We start from the raw sequence: 21,761 nt of genomic DNA on the forward strand, positions 1-21,761 counted from the left end.
CGACTCTCCTACAGGTAGGGGGTGTACTTATGCTTTGTACTAGGTGCTTAACCTGATGCACTGCTGCCCAGCCTCCCCCAGTCCCTCCCTTTTTTTTCTTATGAGAACACTATTTAGCTCTGGTTTATGGTGGTTGAGGGATTGAACCTGGAACTTTGGAGCCTCAGGCAAGAGAGTCTCTTTGCATAACCATTATGCTATCTACCCCCGTGGAAAACATCTTCTGTTTCATAAAACTCAAACACCACCTGTAAAAGGCAATATTTCTATCTCATTTTTTTAAAAAAATATTTCTTCTTAGTGATTGAAAATTGATATGCAAAATTGCATGTCACCAGGGGTATAATTTTACACCATTCCCACCACCAGAGTTCTGAATCCCCTGTCCCTCCAATGTAAATTATGGCATGGTTCACCTAAGGTGACAGACCTGGCTTAATTCTCATTTCTTCAGCCACCTGTCTATATTTGTTAACAGGTTTATGTGTAGCTTGGAAAGGCAGAGAGAAGGGACCTTTTTTCTGTCTCTTTAAAGGCACCAGGCCTCCTCACTGGCTCCACCCATCCTGAGCTGCTGAGAGCTGAGGCTTCAGATGGTGAAAACACTTCCATTCTCTGAAAACAGAAGCACCGGCTCCCAGGCTTCTCCGGAGAGGATTTTGAGAGCTTCTCAACTTCTTCAAGAGCAGGTGAGCCTGGCCGAGAGCCCTCAGAGGGGTAAAGTGTGGAGGGACCTGGGGCTCTGGGCGTCTGCTGGGTGGGTTGGGGTCTACAGGCGCCGGGACTGTGCTGACAGACAGCACAGCAAAGAGCTCTCTGGAGAGCTCACTGACTGGATTATGTGAAGGTAGAAATGATACATTTCCCGTCTAAAGAAATAGATTAACAGGCATTGGTGGTGGACTGCTAGTCATGGAGGACAGAAGAGTCGTAGCTGAACCAAGGATTCTGCTTGAGCCCCTGGCTGGGTGGTGATGTCACTAGTTGACATGGGGACCAGGGGGCAGAACTGGCTGGGGGCAGGTCAAAGGGTTCAGTTTGGGCTGAGTTCTGGGTGAATTGCCCTTCAAAACTCCAGACTGAATTCTGAGGAATCCTACAGCTAAGTCATCTACAGATTACTGATAACTGACAATCAAAGCAGTAATTCACAGAGTAGAGAGGAGTGTCAGAGCAAGAGTGAAGAAATACTTGAAACATCTCCATTTGCGCACAGCAGAGGGAACCCTCCAAATGCGAGTTTGTAGTGAAATACTGGGGAATAAAGAAGAGAAATCAAGTTGTATTTTTTTTATGGGTAAAAAAGAAACTATTGAGTCTGCAAAAGGGAAATTCTTAGTTACTCTCCATTTCCTGAAAATGACTGTGTTTTTTTATCCACAGAAAGTCAAACTCCAATGGCAGCCCCAGTCCACCGAGAGTCCAGGAGCAGCCATGGTGAGTGGGGGCTGGGGCTCCATTGGGCAGGTGGAGGGAGCAGAGCTGGGAGGAGGCTCCCCTGTCTTATCAGCCCCTCACTCTCTAGCTACAGCAGAATGTCCAGGCCTGAGAACAGGCTGTGGGCATCCATCCTACTTCCCCATCCCTGCAGAGCCTCTTCAAGTCTTCCTTGAATGTGGCATGATAATCAGGAAGACAAAGATGAATATGTCGTTATTTTTCTGTTATCTTATTTATTTATTTATTTATTTAAGTGATTTAAGTAAGTTTTACAAGGACTTCAGGAGTATAATTCCCCACCATACGTGCTGAGTGTTAAGTCACCTTGACTTTCACCAGACTTCTCTGTCCACACCCCCATCCCCAACTCCAACTGCCATCAAGGTTTTCACAACATCTCAGACAGAAGCTGGTTGCCATTTTTAGCAGTTTTGTGTTTTGTTTTGTTTTTTGCCTCCAGGGTTATTGCTGGGGATCAGTACCTGCACTATGAATCCACTGCTCCTGGAGGCCATTTTTTCCCCTTTTTGTTGTCCTTGTTGTTTATTGGTGTTGTTACCATTATTGTTGTCATTGTTGTTGGACAGGACAGAGAGAAATGGAGAGAGGAGGGGAAGACAGAGAGGGGGAGAGAAAGACAGACACCTGAAGACCTGCTTTATCAACTGTGAAGTGACTCCCCTGCAGGTGGGGAGCTGGGGGCTTGAACCGGGATCCTTCTGCAGTCCTTGTGATTTGTGCCAAGTGCGCTTAATCCATTGCGCTACTGCCTAGCCCCCCATGTATTTTAATCCTATGTATACCACACACCAGCAAAACACCCAAGGAGTGTCCCTCACCATTTTACTTATTTCACTTAGAACACCTCCAGCTCCACTCATTTTGTCTCAGATGCTTCTGTCTCATCAGTTTTGACTGGAGCATGGTGCTCCACTACACACCTATCCCGTAATCTCTCTGCCACTGTTGGACATGAGGGTTGTTTCTGTATTTTGGTTTATATAAATAGTTTGGCTGAGAACATCAGGATGTGTGTCTCCTTTGAGATGAACACCTCCATGTACTTTGGATGTGTCCACATCATTTACAGAACATCCCTGCAGCTCTGCTGGTTGGTGTGGGGTTGTCTCTTCTTGGTCTGCTGAAGTTCAGGCCTTGAACTTCAGTGCCACATGTGTTGTGCTCCTGTGGACACAGTCCACCTACTGGGAAGATGCACAAGTGAACGACAGAAGGACACTTGTCATTCTGCACTGGGCCCTTTCCACCCTGTAAGATGGGGGACGGTTGTGCAATGAACCTATCAGATGTTTTGGGAGAAGAAAGACTTCGATTCAGAATATAAACTGGGGACTTACCCCTAAAGGCAGATGTGGGCTTCCTCCTCGGTGATCCTGTGAAGAAAGGCTTATCAGCAGCAACTTTTTCCTTAGGAAACTTCAGTGTCCTGCTCTTTGGACCACTGATCTAAAGAAGATCAGGGGAAGAAGCTCAAGGGAACTTGAAAAGTATTTGATTGTTCTCAGGGCCAAGCTGTGGTACACTGGGTAAAGGGCATATAGTATGGAGCAAAAAGCCTGCCTAAAAATCCAAGTTCAAGCCCCTGGCTCCCCAACTGCAGGGGGTGGCTTCACAAGCAGGAAAGCAGGTCTATAAGTGCCTTTCTCTCTCCCTCTCTATCTTCTCTTCCTTTATCAATTTATCTCTTGTCAGACTCTTCAGTGGGGAGGCCTCTTCCCAGGGAAAAACTTTAGGTTTCACATGCTCTGTTGCACACCAGATGTTGGGGTCCCAGAAGGAATGTCCCAGGGCAGCAGGAGTGAGCAACTGGGTCTTCCCCTATGTAGCAAGAGATGCCACTAGAGATCACCAGGGGGATGTGCATGAAAATCTGTTTATTGAACAGCAAAGCATGGCTTGTAAAGGTCGCAGGAGGAAGTGACACGTGTATACTATATATGATAGGGAGGAAGCAGTCACAGGAGGAAGTGACATGTGTATACCATATATGGTAGGGAGGAAGCAGTCACAGGAGGAAGTGACATGTGTATACCATATATGGGAGGGAGGAAGCAGTCACAGGAGGAAGTGACATGTGTATACCATACATGGTAGGGAGGAAGCAGTCACAGGAGGAAGTGACATGTGGATACCATATATGGTAGGGAGGAAGCAGTCACAGGAGGAAGTGACATGTGGATACCATATATGGGAGGGAGGAAGCAGTCACAGGAGGAAGTGACATGTGTATACCATATATGGGAGGGAGGAAGCAGTCACAGAAGGAAGTGACATGTGTATACCATACATGGTAGGGAGGAAGCAGTCATAGGAGGAAGTGACATGTGGATACCATATATGGTAGGGAGACAAAGAGTCTGGGGGAGGGTCAGGACTTTTACAGTAATTGTTGAGCAAGAGGTTTAATAAGTTACAGGGGTGAGGAAGCAAGGTTATCAGTAACCAGCAGCCAGGGGTCCTGAGGGCAGAGAGAAGGTAGATCAGATATGATCAAAGGAATGGAATGGGTGTGGAAGTAGGGAGGGGACTTTCAGGCAACACAATGATTATGCAGAAATAAGGAAGTGGACTATTGTGAGGCAGGGAGGCTGATAGGTCAGACCCTGGAGGCCGTGTAGTAGAGACAGACTGATAGGATTGGTTGTGCCCCTCAGGTTCTCATTTTTCAATGGGGGGGTGGTCCCTGCTATGCTCTACCATATGCTCACAATTGCCTACAATCTCTGTCCCATCCAATAAAATGGGGGAGGGCTGCCAGGAGCTGTGGATTTGTAGTGCACGTACCTGAGCCCCACTGATAACCCTGGAGTAAAAAAAAAAAGGATTTGATTGTTCCCCAAAGCAATGTGCAGCCCCACAGTTTTCTTTCAATTGTATTATGATTTATTTATTTATTTATTATTGGATAGAGACAGGGAGAAATTGAGAGAGAAGGAGACACTAGAAAGAGAGACAGAGAGAGACCTACAGACCTGCTTAACCACTTGTGAAGCTTTCCTACTGAATATGGGAAGCAGGGGCATGAACCTGGGTCCTTGTGCACTGTAATGTGTGTGCTTCACCAGGCTTGCCACCACCTGGCTGCCAGTGCACAGGTCTTGCTGTGAGTGCAGGAGGCACTCTGTGGAGACGGGACAGAGGGGACAATAGGACAGGACACTAGGTGGGAAGAGAAGTAGTGGGAATAGTGGCTGGAGTTGCTCCTAACCCTGGGCTTTTGTCTCGTTGTTTCACAGAACTTGGGAGGCAAGAGCCCAACGATTCACAGCTGAGACTTGTCCTGGTGGGCAAGACAGGAGCAGGGAAAAGTGCAACGGGCAACAGCATCCTGGGAGAGAAGGTGTTCCAGTCCAGCCTTTCTTCAAAGTCCATCACCAAGGTCTGTGAGAAAGGCACCAGCTCCTGGAACGGGAGAGAAGTGGTGGTGGTGGACACACCGGGCATTTTTGACACTGAGGTTTCAGATGCAGAGACCAGCAGGGAGATTGCCCGCTGCCTTGTCCTGACCTCCCCGGGTCCTCACGCTCTGCTTCTGGTGGTCCCGCTGGGCCGCTACACCCAGGAAGAGCACAGGGCCACCAAGAAGATGCTGAAACTGTTTGGGGATGCGGCTAGGAGATACGTGATCCTCTTGTTCACTCGGAAAGATGACCTTGATGGCATGGATTTTCATGATTACTTACGGGAAGCTCCAGCAGTGATTCGAGAGCTGGTGGGCAAGTCCAGTGGTCACTGCTGTGCATTTAACAACAGAGCAACAGGAGCTGAGCAGGAGGCTCAGAGGGCACAGCTTCTGTCCCTGGTCCAGCGGGTGGTGATGGAGAACGGGGGAGGATGCTACACTAACAAGATGTACTGGCAGGCTGAGGAGGAGATTCAGAGACAGACCCAGGAAAGACAAGAGCACTATAGAGCAGAACTGAAGCGAGAGGTAGCAAAGATAAAAGAGGAATATGAAGAGAGAATCAGAAATCTGGAGGATAAACTAGAGCAGCAAGCAAAAAGGACACAGATGGAAAGGGAGATAGCGGAAACAAGGTCTCACTTCATGGTCAGGCAACAAAATGCCAGAAGAGAAGTTGAGAGTCAGCCTGGGTTCTTGGATACAATTTTGAAGGTATTCAAGGTTGCCCAGTTATTTTTCTCACATTTATTTAGGGAACATTAAACTTCATGAAACTCTGTCCGTATTTCCATACTTTTATCTAAGTGGTTCTACCCCATATTACGTATTCACCAAAGGCAAAACATTTGCTTTCAATCAGACTCTTAAGAGAAAAAGTGTTCTTTGTTTAGAGTTGTCAAAAAGTTTATTGGTTTAACAAGGGAAGGACAAGATTTTTATTTGTGAAGCTTCAGTGCAGAAGCACTCAGGTTTCTACCCTGTGAATTCCTTCTCAAAGGTAGAGACCCAAGAAAACAGCTTCCATCTTTTTCTACTTTTTGCATCGTTAACCTTTCCACTTTCAGTTCTTTATAGACAAGCACATCACCTCTGCCTGTAGCTTCTTCTCTCTTAGTTTTGCCATGGGCACCACCATGGTCAACTTATACAAAGGTTTGCTCAAGTTTTCTCTGCACTGCATAGTCAGTTAGAAGGAAAGGCTTTTGGACTTATCTCTAGCTAAATTAACTTTGTTGTTTTTCAAGATAGACTCTATATTTTATTAGATTTTTCATATGATAGAACAAAAAGGCATCTGGAAAACATTCACTAACTCAGAGTATAACTAAGTCAAATACTAGAGTGAAAGAGAGTTAAAGATAAGAGAACAACATTCAGTATATTCAGATGTATCTTAGAAACTCTGTGACTAACCGCATGTAACCAGCTTGCAGATTAGCCAACTTCCCCTGCCTCTGTGAACCTGTGCCCACCCATGTCCACTCACTGCTTACCCACTGCTGGAAGGCCCTCTGAGCTCTCCCTGCTCCCAGAGGATGTCTGACTGCCCATTGTTATTGTTATAAGTCTTTCCTCTCCTACTGATGCCAAAGTGTTTTTTTTCTTTAAAAAAAATGGCTCGGCTGAGGGGGCAGGGCCAAGATGGCGACTTGGAGATAACACCTGGTGTGACCTCCAGAAAGAAGCAACTTACAACCTGGGATTCTCAGGAGAGGGTTGAGTCTTTGATATGTCAACTCTTTTAAAAGCTTAGACCAGGGAGAACAGAAGCAACCGGTGACATTACTTTATAAGAAACAGCTATATACATATAATGTAAAATGACAAAAATTATGGTGATGTTGTGAATGATACAGGAAATCCTATCAATGGGATTTTCAAAGTTAATGTGATTATAGCAATAACTACCTATTGTCTTCTTAAACCCTAAAACAGCAGGAACTGCCCACTTCCTCTATAAAGCCTATATTTCCCCAAGTCCTGAAACCTCTAGGATGAGGGTCACTTTTCTGCATGCTTCTCTCAATTCATACCAAATGATATTGCATTTGCTGATGCCAACCTAATCAACACAACAAGTACCACATTGTCATGCTTCACTTCAGACTGTGTCCAGAGGCGTCAGGTGTGGAATGTCAACCCTTCAGCCTCATTACTCAGATGAGACCTTTCCTTTCATAGTATTCTCTAATTCCATTCCAGGAAGTTCACTTCCTAACAAAGTCCCAAAACCTAGATATAGACCAGGTCCCATGAGATAGAGCATATGTTCTCATGTATCCGTAAATTAGGGCAAAATATATACCTGAAAGAAAAAGTACACAATAGTCTGCAGTGAGTCAGTATACAGCAAGTACAAAGACCTAAAAAGACACCATAAAGTTCCTAGTGAAATAGTGTCTACTTAGACTTAGATACCCTTCTCACCTACTTCCTATTATAGTTCCCTCACTCACTCCAAAGTTAACCTTATCCAAGCAAGGACTGCAAAAGCTGAGTAAGGGCAAGAGACTGGCATACTTTAATGATTATGCTTTAGTCACTATGAGGCCACCCCATCAGCTGGGGCCCTAGTTGGGGAGTCCTGAGATTCCTAATAAAACATGATGGGCCTAGACCTTGAATAAATCACTCTCTGCATTCTTACCATTCATCTCTATCAGGAACAACACAATAGACCCATTTGTGGGCCTCCATAGGACCTTGCCCTCAACATGGATCAACAAAGATAGAGAATGTTCCACGCTCAGAAGGGAGGCTGGACAACATACTCTATGTTCCAACTGATGAAGATGGGTCCTGAGGCAGCTTGGAATGTTCCTACTCTAGACCACATGTCGGGCTAGTGTCGCAGAAGGGAGAGATAACCCAGGAGCCAAGTTCATGGCAGTAGCAATACAATTATTTATTCATGTGGGTGCCCCAGAGTTGGGTGTGTAGTCACCTGGTTAAAACCACTTGGAGCCAAAAATCACAATGGCCTGCATCTGCCTCCCCCTGCACGTCTTCCCTTCTCCCAGTCAGGACATGGAAGAGACAAGACAGAAATGGAAGTGGCTTTACAATCCTATATGTAGTTAGGAGAGGGGCAGAGAAATATGGGAGGGCCTGGAATGGTAGAACCTCCCTAGAAACTGTTGGTAGGGTTTTAACAGGTGGGATTAATGCTACCCGCAGGTGGGGTGGGTCTTGAAGAAGATAGATCAAAGGAATGGAATGGGTGGGGAATCTTTCAGGCAAAACAATGATTATGTAAATAGGCCATAGTATCAGCAATGCAGGGTAGAGCAGGGGGAGCTGGATTCATGCCCGACAACCACAGAATATGAGCTTCGATCTAGAGGGATGCAGTGGTCAGATAGGCTCCTAAGCTGAATATGGGCTGCTGGGCTAGTGTGGGGGTGCCTCTTCTGGGGTGCATGCTCTCTGGGTTAGAGAGAACTTGACTGGAGCCAGCCTGGGCTGCTACTCAGCGACATGGGAAAGAGACTCAGGAACTTGTGGAGGTGTGGCAATGCAATGTCTTTATTGATCAGAGAGTGAAGGCTTTTATAGGTCAGAGCTGGAAGTGGCAATCGGAAACAGAAATGGCTAGGAAAGGGGTGGAGAAAGGCAAAAGGAGGCTGGGATGGGAAGGTAGGAACTTTCTTAGCAACTGTTGCAAGGGTTTTAACTGGTGGGATTATTTAATACCCTGAAGGCAGGGAGGGTAGAAAGAAGATAGATCAAAGGAATGGAATGGGTCGGTATCTTTCAGGCAAATAATGATTATGTAGATAGGCCACAGTATCAGAAATGCAGGGTGGAGAAGGGGGAGCTGGCTTAATGCTTTGTGAGGCATCTCGAAATTTCCTGACATTTCCCCCTTTCTTTTTATCTAATGGCCATATTATCAGGAATGTGGGGTGATTTTTGAGGCAGGGAGTCTGATAGGATGAGGCACACCTTTGGGGTTACTACTGTTCCTTCTTGCTCAACCTCTTGGTAGAGAGAGAGATTGACAGGATAGATGCAATCCTCAGGTTAAGCCCTGCCAAGCTCAACCACCTCCTCACAATTTCCCGACATCTCTCCCTTTTTAAAAAAAATCTAATGGCCATATATAAATGGGTCAATGTCTGTTAAAGACTCCATTTCTGTCAGGGGAATAGCAGTGTAGTGATGAACAGAAACCTTTAGTCAGAAACCTGAATGAGATACCATGCAGGCATTTTTAAAAGAACTAGAATAAGACAGGGAGTGATAAGTAAAATTATCAAGGGCCAGTGTGAGACTGAAGAGAGGCCTGGTAGGCAGAGAGGGGTTGTCTGATCAGTGGAAGGGAACGCTGCCAGATAGGTGGAAGAGAAGGGGCCTGATAGGCCGAGGGGCGAGAGGGGCCATCTGGCATTGCAGAGTCCCGAGACTGGTGGCTGTGAAGTCCATGGACTGCTACAGTCAGTCCTCAAGAAGTCCAGCAGTGTAAAGGGAATGTCCAAGAGCTCCACTACAAGTCTAAAAGAAGTGTCAGCCCAATGCCAATGACCAGGGAAAGAAACACTGTATGCTTTATCTTGGTGGGGGAAGACAGCCACTGGAATTTTGCTTTTCTGTAGAGAGTGAGCTGAAACCACCAAAAGGTGACAGGTGATGCAGAATCAGGAAGAGCAGACAGTAATGGGCAAGAGAAGGGCAGTAGGAAAGTTTTGTCCTTGGACTCTGTGAATCAGGTTCTTCATATTGTGCAGGGTTTCAGGGGGCATTGTAGTTGTGCCATCTTGTGGGCAATGTTAGAGGCCAGGGGTCCAGATAGTATTGGGGATTTCATTTGAGCAGTGGGTTCTTCATGTGAAGGCTTGGCATAGTTGTAATTATTACTTGTGAAGAAAAAACTTACAAGTTAGAAGTTTACTGTTAATTGATAACTGGATGATTAAAATTGGTTTAAATATCTTTATAATTTTGGAAGGCCTTTTTTAGTATGATGTAAGGCTATATAAAAATTTAATCACAATAAAATATGGAAAGGTAAAGAGAAAAACCAGAGTTAGAAGGCTCAGGAATGAGAATCATTAACATAACCATTGTGTGATCTATCATTCACCCAGGCTGGTTCTACCTCTTTAATTGAGAAGGAATCTGAGAGCTTAGCTTTACATATCAATAATGTCTTTTCTAGCTTTTGTCACACCCAGTTAAGATGGAGACACAACCTAGGTGTGTGATACCTATTTTGAAAGACTGTTTGAATTTTAAAGAAAATAAATTTAAAGGTTATCCTATTTAGCTTCGTGTAGCAGTCTCCGTACAGCAGGATCTTCAGACCAAGTTTATATAAAGTATATTGATTTTAAATTAATTTTTACTTTAAACTTTAAACAAACTCAGGTTACTTAGAGAGTTAACACACATTAGTGACAATGTTTCCTAGAATATTTACAATGCCAGACAGATGCCAGATTTGTTGTGGATTAATTTCCACAAGATCAGTTCACAGGGTATTTTGGGGTTTTATAACTCAATAACCATGCATTTAATGTTCAAAATAAAATTGTTGTTTTCCTCTTTGCTGTGAATCCATTTTGTATTAAAGCATGAACAGTCACTTTGCTGTTGTACTTTAGGAGTGGAAAGATACAAAAAGACCATGGAAATCTTTTAAGGACATTTTATCTTGCAATAGTTTAATTCTAAAGATTTATTTGTTTACAAATGAGAAAGAGAAGGAGTAGAGAGATAAAGACAGATAGATAGATAGAGAGAGAGATGTCAGCACAACTCTGCTCCAGCATAAGGCTAAGTTACTCCTCCACTTATACGCATTTCATCTTAAACCTGTGATATCTATCTACTCAAAGTGAAACTCACACACTTAAAAATGGCAGTGAGGTTGAACTTCTGCAAAGCTGACACAGTGCTCACAATCGTCTTTGTAACTCTGCCAGAAACAACAGGATACCTTTGAAATAAACTTCTAATTTCTCTCTAACTTCTACCATACCGGTGCTTCCCTGCCAGTGAAAAATACACACACACTCACTCACTCGCACATTCACACAACACACACACACACACACACACACACACACACACACACACTCATACTTGATTGATTTATTTAGTATCCAGTGTTATCATTGGGGCTCCATGCTGGCACTACAAATCCATAGCTCCTGGTGGCCATTTTTTCCATATTGGTTAAGAGTTAAGACAGAAACGGAGAGAGGAGGGGAGACGGAGAGGGGGAGAGAAAGACAGACACCTGCAGACCTGCTTCACCACCTGTGAAGCGACTCCCCTGAGATCCTTGTGCTTTGCCATGTGCGCTTAAATCTCTGCGCTGCCACTCCACTGATCCCCCAGAGTTTTCTTTAGTCATTCACTTTGCGCTTGAACTAACAGAATTTTTTTTTTAGATTAATCTTTCATTTTGAGAAAAAAAATGGAGAGGGGAGAAAGGAATCTTCCCCCCTGCACATTGTTGTCCCCGTGCACAGCAATGTGCGCTCTACCAGATGCCGCATCGCCTGGCCCCAACAGGTTTCCTCAGGATGAAGGTCTGATTCCCTCTTTGGGCACCAAGCCCTCAGTCTCTGCCTGGCCAGGTGAGCCGCCCCGCCCACACCTGCTCCAGGTGGGGTTCTCCTGCCCAGGCCTGGGTCTGCTCCAGGGCAGGTACAGCAGGAGGGCGGCCCCCAGCAAGGCGGCCAGGCCCAGCCCCCTGCGGGTCCAGAGCTCCGGCAGTGCGGAGGGCAGCCGGAATGCTCAGGGCTGGTCCAGGGCAGCGGCCAGGTGCTGGGCAGCGCTTACAACCTTGCTGGGGGCTCCGTCCACAGGGCTCCGGTCAGGGGATCGCCCGCGTTGGGGAGGGGACGCCCCCGTGGGCCGCAGCAGCCCACAACTCAACTCTGAGTCATTCAACACCGTGTCTGAACTAACAGAACTCTCTTTTTTGAAAGATCATTCTTTTATTTTGGAGGGAGACAGAAAAATTGAGAGGAGAGCAGGAGAGGGAGGAACAGCTGGAATCCCGTTTCTCCATTCACGAGGCTTCCTCCCTGTAGGCGAGGACCCGGGGCTTGAACCCGTGTCCCCGTGCACAGCAATGCGCGCTCTAGCCGGTGCCCACCACGGCTCCACAGGATCCTCCGGCTGGAAGCCCGGCTCGCTCTCTGGGCACCAGTCCTCAGTCCCCAGCGGCGGCTCAGCCCGCGGCCTCACTGCGCGTCTCCCTCCAGAGCTGCGGGCTGGCGGGCGCGGAGCAGCAGGTAGAGCAGCAGGGCGGCCCCCAGCAGCACGGCCAGACCCCGCCGCCCGCGGGTGCCCAGCGCCTCCGCCCAGAGCCGCAGCAGCGCGGAGGGCAGCCGGCGCGCCCAGGGCGGGTCCATGGCGGCGGCCAGGTGGTCGGCCAGCGCCCGCAGCCGCTCCTCGGAGGCTCGGTCCCGCAGGGTGCCTGCCAGGCGGTAGCCCGCGTTGGAGAGGGGCGCGCCCCCGTGCTCCCGCAGCACCGCGCCCACCTGCGCCAGCAGCTCGCCCACCTGCGCGTGGCGCACGGGCTCGGGGGCGCGGTTGTCCAGGCCGCACACGCGGCCCCCGCAGGCCGCCACCAGCTCCCGCAGCGCGCGGTTGTCGCAGCCCCGCACGTAGTCGCGCAGGCTGCCGCCGCCCAGGTCCTCGGCGCGGGTGAAGACCACGACGGTGCGGTCCAGCGCGCCCGGCCCGAACAGCGCCTGTAGCGCCCGCAAGGCGCGCTCGTCCTGCGCAGTGAAGCGGCCGAGCTGCGTGACCAGCAGCAGCGCGTGCGGTCCGGGCGCCGACAGCAGGTAGCAGCGCGCGCGCTCCGTGCGGCCCGGCTCTGTGCGCGGGGCCCCGGGGCCCAGCAGGTCCGGCGTGTCCAGCACGTCCAGGGCCCGCCCGGCCCAGCTGCCCGAGGCCACGCCGCAGGTGCGGGTCACCGGGACGGGGCTCAGCCGCGACGTGAAGGCCGGGCGGCCCAGCAGGCTGTTCCCGGTGGCGCTCTTGCCCGCGCCTGTCCTGCCCACCAGGATGAGCCGCAGAGGGGGCCCCTGGGGCCACAGGGAGGCGTCCTCAGAGCCTGCGGACAGGACAGGGGCGGGGGTCAGGGCAGGCGCTCTGCAAAGGCACAGGGACCCCCCAGAGACACCCCCAACTCAACACCAGGGCTCCTATGGCCACAGGGGTCCTCAGACCTTGTGGACAGGGATGTGGCATTGCGGGGCTCAGGGCGGGCGCTCTGCCCCCAGGCACTGGGACCCCCAAGACACCCCCAACTCCCGGGCTCCTGAGAGCACAGGGAGGGGTCTGCAGACCCTGCGGGACAGGGGTGGGGGACTCAGGGTAGGCGCTCTGCCCCAGGTACTAGGACCCCAAAGTCACCCCCACCCGACGCCAGGGCTCCTGAGGTCACAGGGAGGCGTCCTCAGACCCTGGGGGACAGGAATGGGGCAGTGGGGGGCTCAGGGCAGGCGCTCTACCCCCAGGCACCGGGATCCCCAAGACACCCCCAACCCCTGGGCTCCTGAGGGTACAGGGAGGGGTCTGCAGACCCAGCGGGACAGGGGTGGGGGGCTCAGGGCAGCCTGCAGGGGACTGTTGGCCTGGGCCCTCCTCTCTGTGTGTTTCTGTCTCTCCCTCCCTCGGCTCCCACAACAGCCTGGGCTCCCGTGGGCACAGGGAGGGTGTCCTCAGACCCAGGGGGACAGGAGTGGGGGCACAGAGCAGCCTGCAGGGGCTGGACCCTCCTCTCTCTCTCTGTGTGCGTGTGTCTCTGTCTCTGTGTCTCCCACTCTCCCTGGCCTGGATGTCTTCTCAGCTGGGGAGGACTACAACCTGTGCTTTTATTTCACCATTTCTTCCTCAATATTATTTTTCTATGTTTTTAGAAGCAGAGAGAAACAGAGATGTGAGAGGGAGAGAGACAGACAGATACCTGCAGCCCTGCTTCATCACTCCTGAAGCTTCCCCCTGCAGGTGGGGACCAGGGGTTTGAACCTGGGCCCTTGAGCTCTGTAGCAGGTAACCCAGCCCTGTGTGCAGAGCTTGTGTTCACACTAGACCTTGGGGGTGTGTGTGTGTCTCCTTTTCTCTTAGGCCTCACCCCCTGCACCTGCTCCCACAGCTGGGCAGGATTCTCCAGAGGCTCCATTTACAGACCCGCCCAGGGCAGCTGCTTTGCCTCAGGTGTTGGAGCCCCAGCTGAGCCCCAGGTGAGGGTGGGCGGGCAGGGTCAGGACAGGTGTGGGGCCCAGACTCCTGGTCAGACCACAGCCCCCACCTGCCAGCTGGGCACCCTGCTGCCTGCCGCATCTCTGCGCTGGACCCTTTCTGTAGTGGGGGTTGTATTGTTAAATGGGAATCTGGGGAATGTTCTGCATGTACAAACTATTGTATTTACTGTTGAATGTAAAGCATTAATTCCCCAATAAAGAAATAAATTATTTAAAAAAAAAAGAAAGGGGCAAAGAGGGGCTTCTCGGAGCCTCTGGGAGGTTGGTGAGGCCGCCTCTCCCTTTTCCTCTGCGCTCTCTCCTCCTCTCCCCTCCTCCCCTTCCTTCTCCTCTCTTCTCCTCTTCTCTCCTCTCCTTTCCTCTCTTCCCCTCCCCTCCCCTCCCCTCTCCTCTCCTTCCCTCTCCTCCCCTTCCCTCTCCTCTCCTCTCCTCCCCTCCCCTCTCTTCCTCTCTCCTCTTCTCCTCCCCTCCCCTCCAACTCCTCTCCCCTCCCCTTCCCCTCCCCTTCCCTCTCCTCTCCTTCCCTCTCCTCCCCTTCCCTCCCCTCCCCTTCCCCTCCCCTTCCCTCCAACTCCTCTCCCCTCCCCTTCCCCTCCCTTCCCCCTCCCCTCCCCTCCTCCCCTCTCCCTGCTGCCTGATAGGACAGGTGTTTGCAATCACCCTCCTGTTTTGTAACCAGCTCTGTCTGGAGGCCACGCTCCCCCCAGAACAGGCTTTGACCCTCTGCAGGCTCTGGTGCTGATCAGCCTGGCCTGAGGTTCCTCATCACAGACTCGGAGTCCCTGAGCTCAGGGGACATGGGGCTGGAATGCAGAGCTCAGGGCTCTTGCTGACTCAGCCCAGGGCCAGGCCTCTGCGTCTTGTTCAGCCTGGAGGAGCCTCCGGTTCCCCACGCCCAGGGCTCCCGGGGGACAGGTGCCTGTGGCAGGTTTCCCTGTTCTCACCATAGGCACTTTCTTCATCTCCTGCCACCTTCTTGTCCTCCATGCTTCTCCGGAAGGTTCCAGAAACGCTGTTGTCATTCGTCCATCGGTCCATCCACCTGTCCATGAAGGACGTCCCCCTGCAGTGGCCAAGCACCGAGGGCGAATCACAGGGAGAGTCCTCTGAGCACCAGGCTCCTGTGAGGAACGTGAGAAGGGCCTGGCCTGGATGGCAGTTGGCAGCTGTGTTTTGTTTTCAGAGGCTCCAGATGCACAAAGCAGAGGGCGGACTGTGACCCTTCCTCTATGCCTGTGAGAAGGTCCAGCCAGGATCAGCTGCCCAGGCGAGTCTGTGCTCGGGACAGCAGCTGGAGAACCAGGGAATGTTCAGCGACTGAAGGGCCCTCCTCAGGGTGTTAGGTCTGAGAAAGAGAGATGAAAATTGAAAATAAATAAGTAAATAAATAAATGGGGCTGGGTGGTGGTATGCCAGTTAAGTGCATATATCACCGAGCACAAGGACCCAGGTTTCCAGCCCCTGGTCCCCACCTGCAGGGGGAAAGCTTTGTGAGAGGCCGGGTCTACCCCTCAGGAAGAGGAGTGTCCCCCAGGCTGGGGAAGCCACTCCTGAAACTGCCTGTGTGAGTCTGGGAGCAGCCTGATGACTCTGGGAACTTGGTGGAGAGGGCCTGGGCCTTACTCACCACACCGGGTCTGAGGCTGGTGGAATGCAGGTGCACGGGAAGAGGACGCTCTGGGTGGGGCCCGTTCCTGGGCCAGGTGGCAGCTCCCTCTCCCCTGCCCCTCCCCTGTGTGGCTCCCTCTGTCTGGACAGGCTCTGAGCTGCTTGGAGAAGAAGCCCAAGGCTCAGAGGCTCCCCTGGGCTGGAGTGCAGCAGCCTGTGCTCCCAGCTCACAGAGGAAGTAGAGCTGCTCAGCTCAGCTCAGGAAGCCCAGGGAGGAGGAAGGGCCCAGCCGGGGCTTAAAGGCACAGAGACCTCCTCCTGGCCTGTGGCTGCCCTCTGCTGGGACTCCAGCCTGGCCCCCACCCCAAATACCTTGGCGCAACCAGGGAAGGGAAGGGCACCCTAGACCCCCAAAGTCTGACTCTTTTTCCAGAATAAGGTGCCGATCTCACCTTCAGAGATATACTTTCTATTATTATGAAGTAAAGCAGCTTCACAATCCTTTAACCTAGAACAAAGAAGTGTGCTTCAGTGAAGGGAAAAGGTAGCTTGAAACACAAGTAAATTCTTATTCTGTTTTATATATTTGCTGAAGGGGAGGGTCTTAAAAGAACGCAGAGCCCCCCAGTTCTCTCTGGTGAGGGGAGTAGCACTTTGGTGGTGGGTGACACCGCCACCACGCATTTTGGAAACATGTGGAGTGGTAACCCTCAGATAAATACAGTCCTTGAAAACATTTTCTTTCTTTTAAAAAATTATTTGTTACTGGATAGAGACAGAAATTGAGAAAGGAGAGAGACAGGGAAAAAGATAAGAGACATCTGCAGCCTTGCATCATCACTCCTGAAGCTTTCCCCCCTGCAGGTGGGGAACAGGGGCTTGAACCCAGGTCCCCGTGCACTGTAATGTGTGTGTTTAAAAAGGTATGTGACCTCCTGCCTCCCCCTTTTAAAATATTTTAATTTATTTATTATTGGATAGAGACAGAGAGAAACTGAGAGGAATGGTGAGGTAGAGAGGGAGAGAGACAGAGAGACACCTGCAGTCCTGTTTCACCACTCGAGAAGCTTTCCCCCTGCAGGTGGGGACCAGGGGCTTGAACCTGGGTCCTTACACACTGTAATATGAGCGTTCAACCAGGTGTGCCACCACTTGGCCTCCAAACAATTTCTCAAAAAAAAAAAAAAATCAAAACAACTTTGCCTACAGTTAAAAGCCAAATGATCAGTATATATATTTTTTGTTATTAGTAATTCTCTGTATATATCTTTAATGAAGTCTTTAGGAAGTATTCCTATAAAGACAGACCGGACAGAAGACAAATGACCACACCGAGTCCCCTCTCTCTGAGTCAGTCAGCACAGTCCCGGAGGAAGATTGTTACCTGCAGGGAGAGTTCTGGACCTCACCGTCTACCTGTGCTTTGAGATAACCCACGTCTGCTTTATTCCGCATGCATCATAGACACGGATGTTTCGTTCCTGTTGGTTCAAGTCATCCAACGTGTAGTGCTTTTTACAGTGGGTCTAGGACCATACCACACACAGTGTGAATATTAGCTAGATGTTCAAAAAGCAGACAGTAGCGGGTGTACCAGCAAGGGTGACTCTTCAATGAAATGTTAGCTGAAAGGCATGACCTGCACCCAACAGCATCTTATGAGGTGCTGGTGTGAAAATCCTAGAGGAAGCAAAGCTGTGAACAGAAGCTGGTTGCCAGTCCCTATTCAAGGCACCATTTGCCAGGCTGGGCTAGCTTCACGGGCAGCAGAGAGAGACGGCCAGGGACTCATGGCTGAGTGGTATGCAGTTCAGTCTTTATTCATGTGGAACGCAGCACAAACTATCTCTAATCACAATCTTGTCCTTATATATCCTGAGGAGGAAGAGTCAGGTCCGAAGAGGACGTACGTAGGATAGAGGGTGGGGAGAAGGAAAAAACAGTAAGGATTAAACCAATGCCCTGGAGGCAGGGCGGTGCTTAGTTAACAGTGGTTATGTAAATAGAATACAGTGTAAGCAGGGGGGATTAAACCAATGCCCTGGAGGCAGGGCGGTGCTTAGTTAACAGTGGTTATGTAAATAGAATACAGTGTAAACAGGGGGGATTAAACCAATGCCCTGGAGGCAGGGCGGTGCTTAGTTAACAGTGGTTATGTAAATAGAATACAGTGTTAAGCAGGGGGGATTAAACCAATGCCCTGGAGGCAGGGTGGTGCTTAGTTAACAGTGGTTATGTAAATAGAATACAGTGTTAAGCAGGGGGGATTAAACCAATGAAACAGAAGGGGTCTTAGAAGCAGAATTTAGAAGCAGACCAACAGCTGATGACTAGGCCTCAGCATCTGACCGCAGATGCTTGCTTCCAAGTGTGTGTGGGGGAACTCTTCTCTATCTTGATTATTCACGTAGTGGTTATTTAACTGTGAGATTACCAGGGTTTATCAGATACCACATTTTAAAAAACAGTTGTATTGTATGGTGACTAAGAGTAAGATTTAAAAGTCACAGCACCACTTTATGCTCCACTGAACATAGTTAGGAGACTCGGGTGTGGTTGTCTGACTGTGAAACTGCTTTGTGTTTTCATAGCAGCTTATTTCTGTGTCTTTTTACATGGATCTTTATCACTTCCCATTCAGAGTGACATAGGACGTGGCCCTTCTAGAAGTTCAAAGCTTTGAAGGCTTTGCAGTTGTGAGAATTTCAGACACTTTTTAAAAATGCACTTCTAGTTTCTGATTTATGATTTGACACCTTTTTTTTTTTAGCTGGACTACATAGGTCTTTTAGTTTTTTTCTTTATTGAGGGGATTAATGGTTTATAGTCAACAATAAAATACAGTAGTTGGTCCATGTGTAACATTTCTTAGTTTTCTACGTAACACTCTAACCCCTGACCTAGGTCCTCCTCCAACATCCATCATGTTCCGGGATCTGAACACAGCCTAGCCCAGAGCCTTTTACTTTGGTGCAGTACACCAAACCCAGTCCAAGTTCTGCTATGTGTTTCCACTCTGGGTGGTGGAAGGGAGGCCCAGTTGTGGATTCAGGGCTGGAATGTGGAGGGAAAGTGCCAGTCACAGTGGAGAAGTGGTGCAGGGCCCGCCATGCGAGCTGCTTGACACAGTGCCAGCTTCACAGGAAGTTCTGCACAGCCGGACTCTCCAGGCCAAACTGAAACCATCTCGCCTTCTGCCACATATAGGCTGGGGGTTAAGCTCTGTGTGCTCTTAATAACCTTGACCTGTGGCCAGGCTCAGAGCCTGGCCAATCACAAAAGTAATGATGAGACCTGCACTGCACTCTGTAAGATTGATTACAATAGAGCAAGCAATACCAGTAATGCAGAATTTCTCAGGAGGCTCCAAGAGGAAGAATTGTTTTCCCTCTATCTACAGCACTTCCTTTAGTATTCAACCCAAAATATAGAGAAAGATTGGTGCTTCCCACAGTGGAGTGGCCATCTTACAGAGCATAATTAATAAATGGAAAGTTATGGTACCTGCCTAGATACAATGAGCCTTTTAATCTACCACCCACCACTATGCTCCCACTTCCTCATGCAGGAATAGTGCACGGGAACCTAGGTCACACAGTGAGCACACACAGAAGATGGATTCCAGCTAGAGAGCTTAACTTCATGGAGAGGCTGGCCAGGTCAGCACCACCTTGGTCAAGCCTTCTCAGTTAGGAACAAAACAAAATTCCTTGATCAAACAGTGGAACAGATTTTATGAAAAAAGGGCCACTCAATTTGTTTAAGGCCCCCAGAAACATAACAAGCTTGAACATTCTATGAACCACAGCTTCTGATGCATAGAGACAAGAGAATGGCATAAACACACAGGTAGAATATTAATCTTAATCAATAGGACATCTGCCTAGCACACAGGTACAGGAATAACAAAACAGAAACTGTGATGTGATCTCTAGGGAGGAGAGTGCCCCTGGAATGTGAATGTTCCACAAAGCAGGAGGAGTTCCCTACCTGTGCTGTTCTTACTCGGTGATTTTTGTATTAATAATCAAAACCTTGGTGATTTATGTATTAGAGACCAAAACCTTGGTGATTTTTGTTTTAATAATCTATGCCTTGGTGATTTTTGTTTGAATGATCTAAGCCTTACGAGACTATAAAATAAAGTTCTGCCTGAGCATGGCAGAGGTGCCTCTCTCCTGCTCCTGAAGCAGTTGACATGTCTCTCATCTCTTTCTCGCCAATGCCCCTCATCTTTCAGGAAACTCTAACAACCTGCTGGGGCTGGCCCCCAACAGTTAAGTTCAGAGGAGAGATGGGTGGAATGTTGGGGGAGGAGCATTGACCTTCCATTTGGAGTTGGCGATAGAGATGAGCTGGTGGAGGGGGCCAGATGGTGGGGCACTGGGTTAAGAGCATGTAGCACTAAATTCAAGGACCTGTGCAAGGATCTGGGTTAGAGCCCCGGGATCCTCACCTGCAGGGGGGACTCTTCACAAGCAGTGAATTAGGTCTGCAGGTGTCTATCTTGCCTTCTCCCTCTCTGTTTCTCTCTCTCCTCTCAACTTCTCTCTGTCCTATCCAATAAAATGGAAAACATTGCCACCAGGAGCCGTGGATTTGTGGTGCTGGCACCGAGTCCCAGCGATGACCCTGGAGGTACTAAATAAATCAATGAATAGATTAAATAATTAAATTAAAAAAGAGATGACCTGATGGAGAATGAGGCAGGAGAACTAACACTCCAACTGAGAGGCCTTTTTTTTTTTTTTTTTTAATTTTTTATTTAAGAAAGGATTAGTGAACAAAGGCATAAGGTAGGAGGGGTACAACTCCACACAATTCCCACCACCCAATCCCCATAACCCACCCTCTCCCATGATAGCCTTCCCATTCTCTAGCCCTCTGGGAGCATGGACCCAGGGTCGTTGAGGGTTGCAGAAGGTAGAGGGTCTGGCTTCTGTAATTGCTTCCCCGCTGAACATGGGCGTTGACTGGTCGGTCCATACTCCCAGTCTGAACTGAGAGGCCTTTTGTGTGGACTTCCCACTGAGAATCTACTGAGAATCAAACAGAAAGAGACCCCACAGGAGTCCGTACAGATGAAGTCCGGGATGGGGTAAGTGGTCAGCATGAAAGAGATGTGTGATGTGATCCATAGAGGTGTATAAACAGCAGTACACAGAAAAGGGGAATGTTAAGTTACAGTCAGAGAAATAAAATCATTTATTATTGTTACTTTTATTGGGACCAAGGTTACTGCCGGTGTGCAGAGCCTGCACAACTGTCAGAGAAAATTTTCAGTTAAGTGGTGTCTTAAAAAAAAAAAAGAGTGAAAACAAACAAAGGAAACACCACTTCATCACATTCAGATCTCCATGGACCATGGAACAGCTTACTCGAGAAGTCATATGCTAGGACTTCACTAGGAAAGTTCACATAGGGCTGAGGAGACAGCTTAATGATTCTGCAAAAAGACCCTCATGCCTGATGTCCCTGGTTCAGTCCCCAGCACCACCAGAGCTGTGTGGCGCTCTGGCATCTCTATATCTCTGTCTATCTCTTTCTCTCATTAAAATAAATAAAATAGTAAAAAGTGAAAGTCTGAGTATTCTGCAATTAAAAACAAAACAAAACAGGAAGCCATTTTAAGTTGTTGTTGTCTGCATTTGACTATCTCAGTTTTATTTTTTCTGGGTAAAAAGTGAAAGAGAGATGGGGAAAAGAGGGAAAGAAGCCCAGTCTAGTGGGGCCAAGGCTCAAAACTGCTTAAGAACAGTTCTGCTTGTAAGGAAACAGATTCTCTTTTCCAGGGAGCTACTTTATAGACCCTCTGACTCTCCTGCTGCCTTTTGAAAGTTCATGCTGTCTCATCCCACTTGACGAAAGACATTGGTAATAGGGTCTATTTCAAAGAGAAATAATTCCAGTCCTTTATTCCTTTCCTCTTCCTTCCTTCTTTCCTTCTTTCTGTATTTTTTTCTTTTTATTTTTTTCTTTCTTGACACTGGGATTATCACCAGGGCTCAGTACCAGTGCTATGAATCCACTGTTCCTGGTAGACATTTTTTTCATTTTAT

General features: G+C 48.9%; 2 protein-coding genes across 3 annotated transcripts; one reads left to right on the forward strand and one right to left on the reverse strand.

Moving 5' to 3' along the window:
• The first annotated feature begins 556 nt into the window (after positions 1-556).
• Positions 557-6,447, forward strand: LOC103125058 (GTPase IMAP family member 4-like). Its single transcript, XM_016193750.2, has 3 exons — positions 557-689; positions 1,384-1,437; positions 4,698-6,447. Exons 2-3 carry the CDS (start codon positions 1,398-1,400, stop codon positions 5,627-5,629), a joined length of 972 nt encoding a protein of 323 aa, XP_016049236.2. The 5' UTR covers positions 557-689; positions 1,384-1,397; the 3' UTR covers positions 5,630-6,447.
• A 5,477-nt stretch (positions 6,448-11,924) lies between these two features.
• Positions 11,925-15,945, reverse strand: LOC132539957 (GTPase IMAP family member 1-like). 2 transcript variants are annotated; one of them, XM_060196798.1, is made up of 3 exons: positions 15,722-15,945; positions 15,039-15,327; positions 11,925-12,941 (listed from the first exon to the last, which is right to left on the reverse strand). In XM_060196798.1, exons 2-3 carry the CDS (start codon positions 15,142-15,144, stop codon positions 12,064-12,066), a joined length of 984 nt encoding a protein of 327 aa, XP_060052781.1. In that variant the 5' UTR covers positions 15,145-15,327; positions 15,722-15,945; the 3' UTR covers positions 11,925-12,063. The 2 variants fall into 2 exon arrangements, with proteins under 2 accessions (XP_060052781.1, XP_060052782.1); XM_060196799.1 differs by having other exon boundaries at positions 15,039-15,439.
• Positions 15,946-21,761: the final 5,816 nt, after the last annotated feature.

This window comes from Erinaceus europaeus, chromosome 8 (assembly GCF_950295315.1).
Source record: "Erinaceus europaeus chromosome 8, mEriEur2.1, whole genome shotgun sequence".
Classification (NCBI taxonomy): domain Eukaryota; kingdom Metazoa; phylum Chordata; class Mammalia; order Eulipotyphla; family Erinaceidae; genus Erinaceus; species Erinaceus europaeus.

What these genes read in the sequence shown, in the direction of transcription:
- LOC132539957 (XM_060196798.1), bottom strand. Translation starts at nt 15,144, where the DNA reads ATGGACAGGTGGATGGACCGATGGACGAATGACAACAGCGTTTCTGGA. An exon ending in AGATGAAGAAAGTGCCTATG is followed by an intron (nt 12,942 to 15,038) that starts GTGAGAACAGGG and finishes TCCTGTCCGCAG; the next exon opens with GCTCTGAGGACGCCTCCCTG.
- LOC103125058 (XM_016193750.2), top strand. Translation starts at nt 1,398, where the DNA reads ATGGCAGCCCCAGTCCACCGAGAGTCCAGGAGCAGCCATG. An exon ending in AGAGTCCAGGAGCAGCCATG is followed by an intron (nt 1,438 to 4,697) that starts GTGAGTGGGGGC and finishes GTTGTTTCACAG; the next exon opens with AACTTGGGAGGCAAGAGCCC.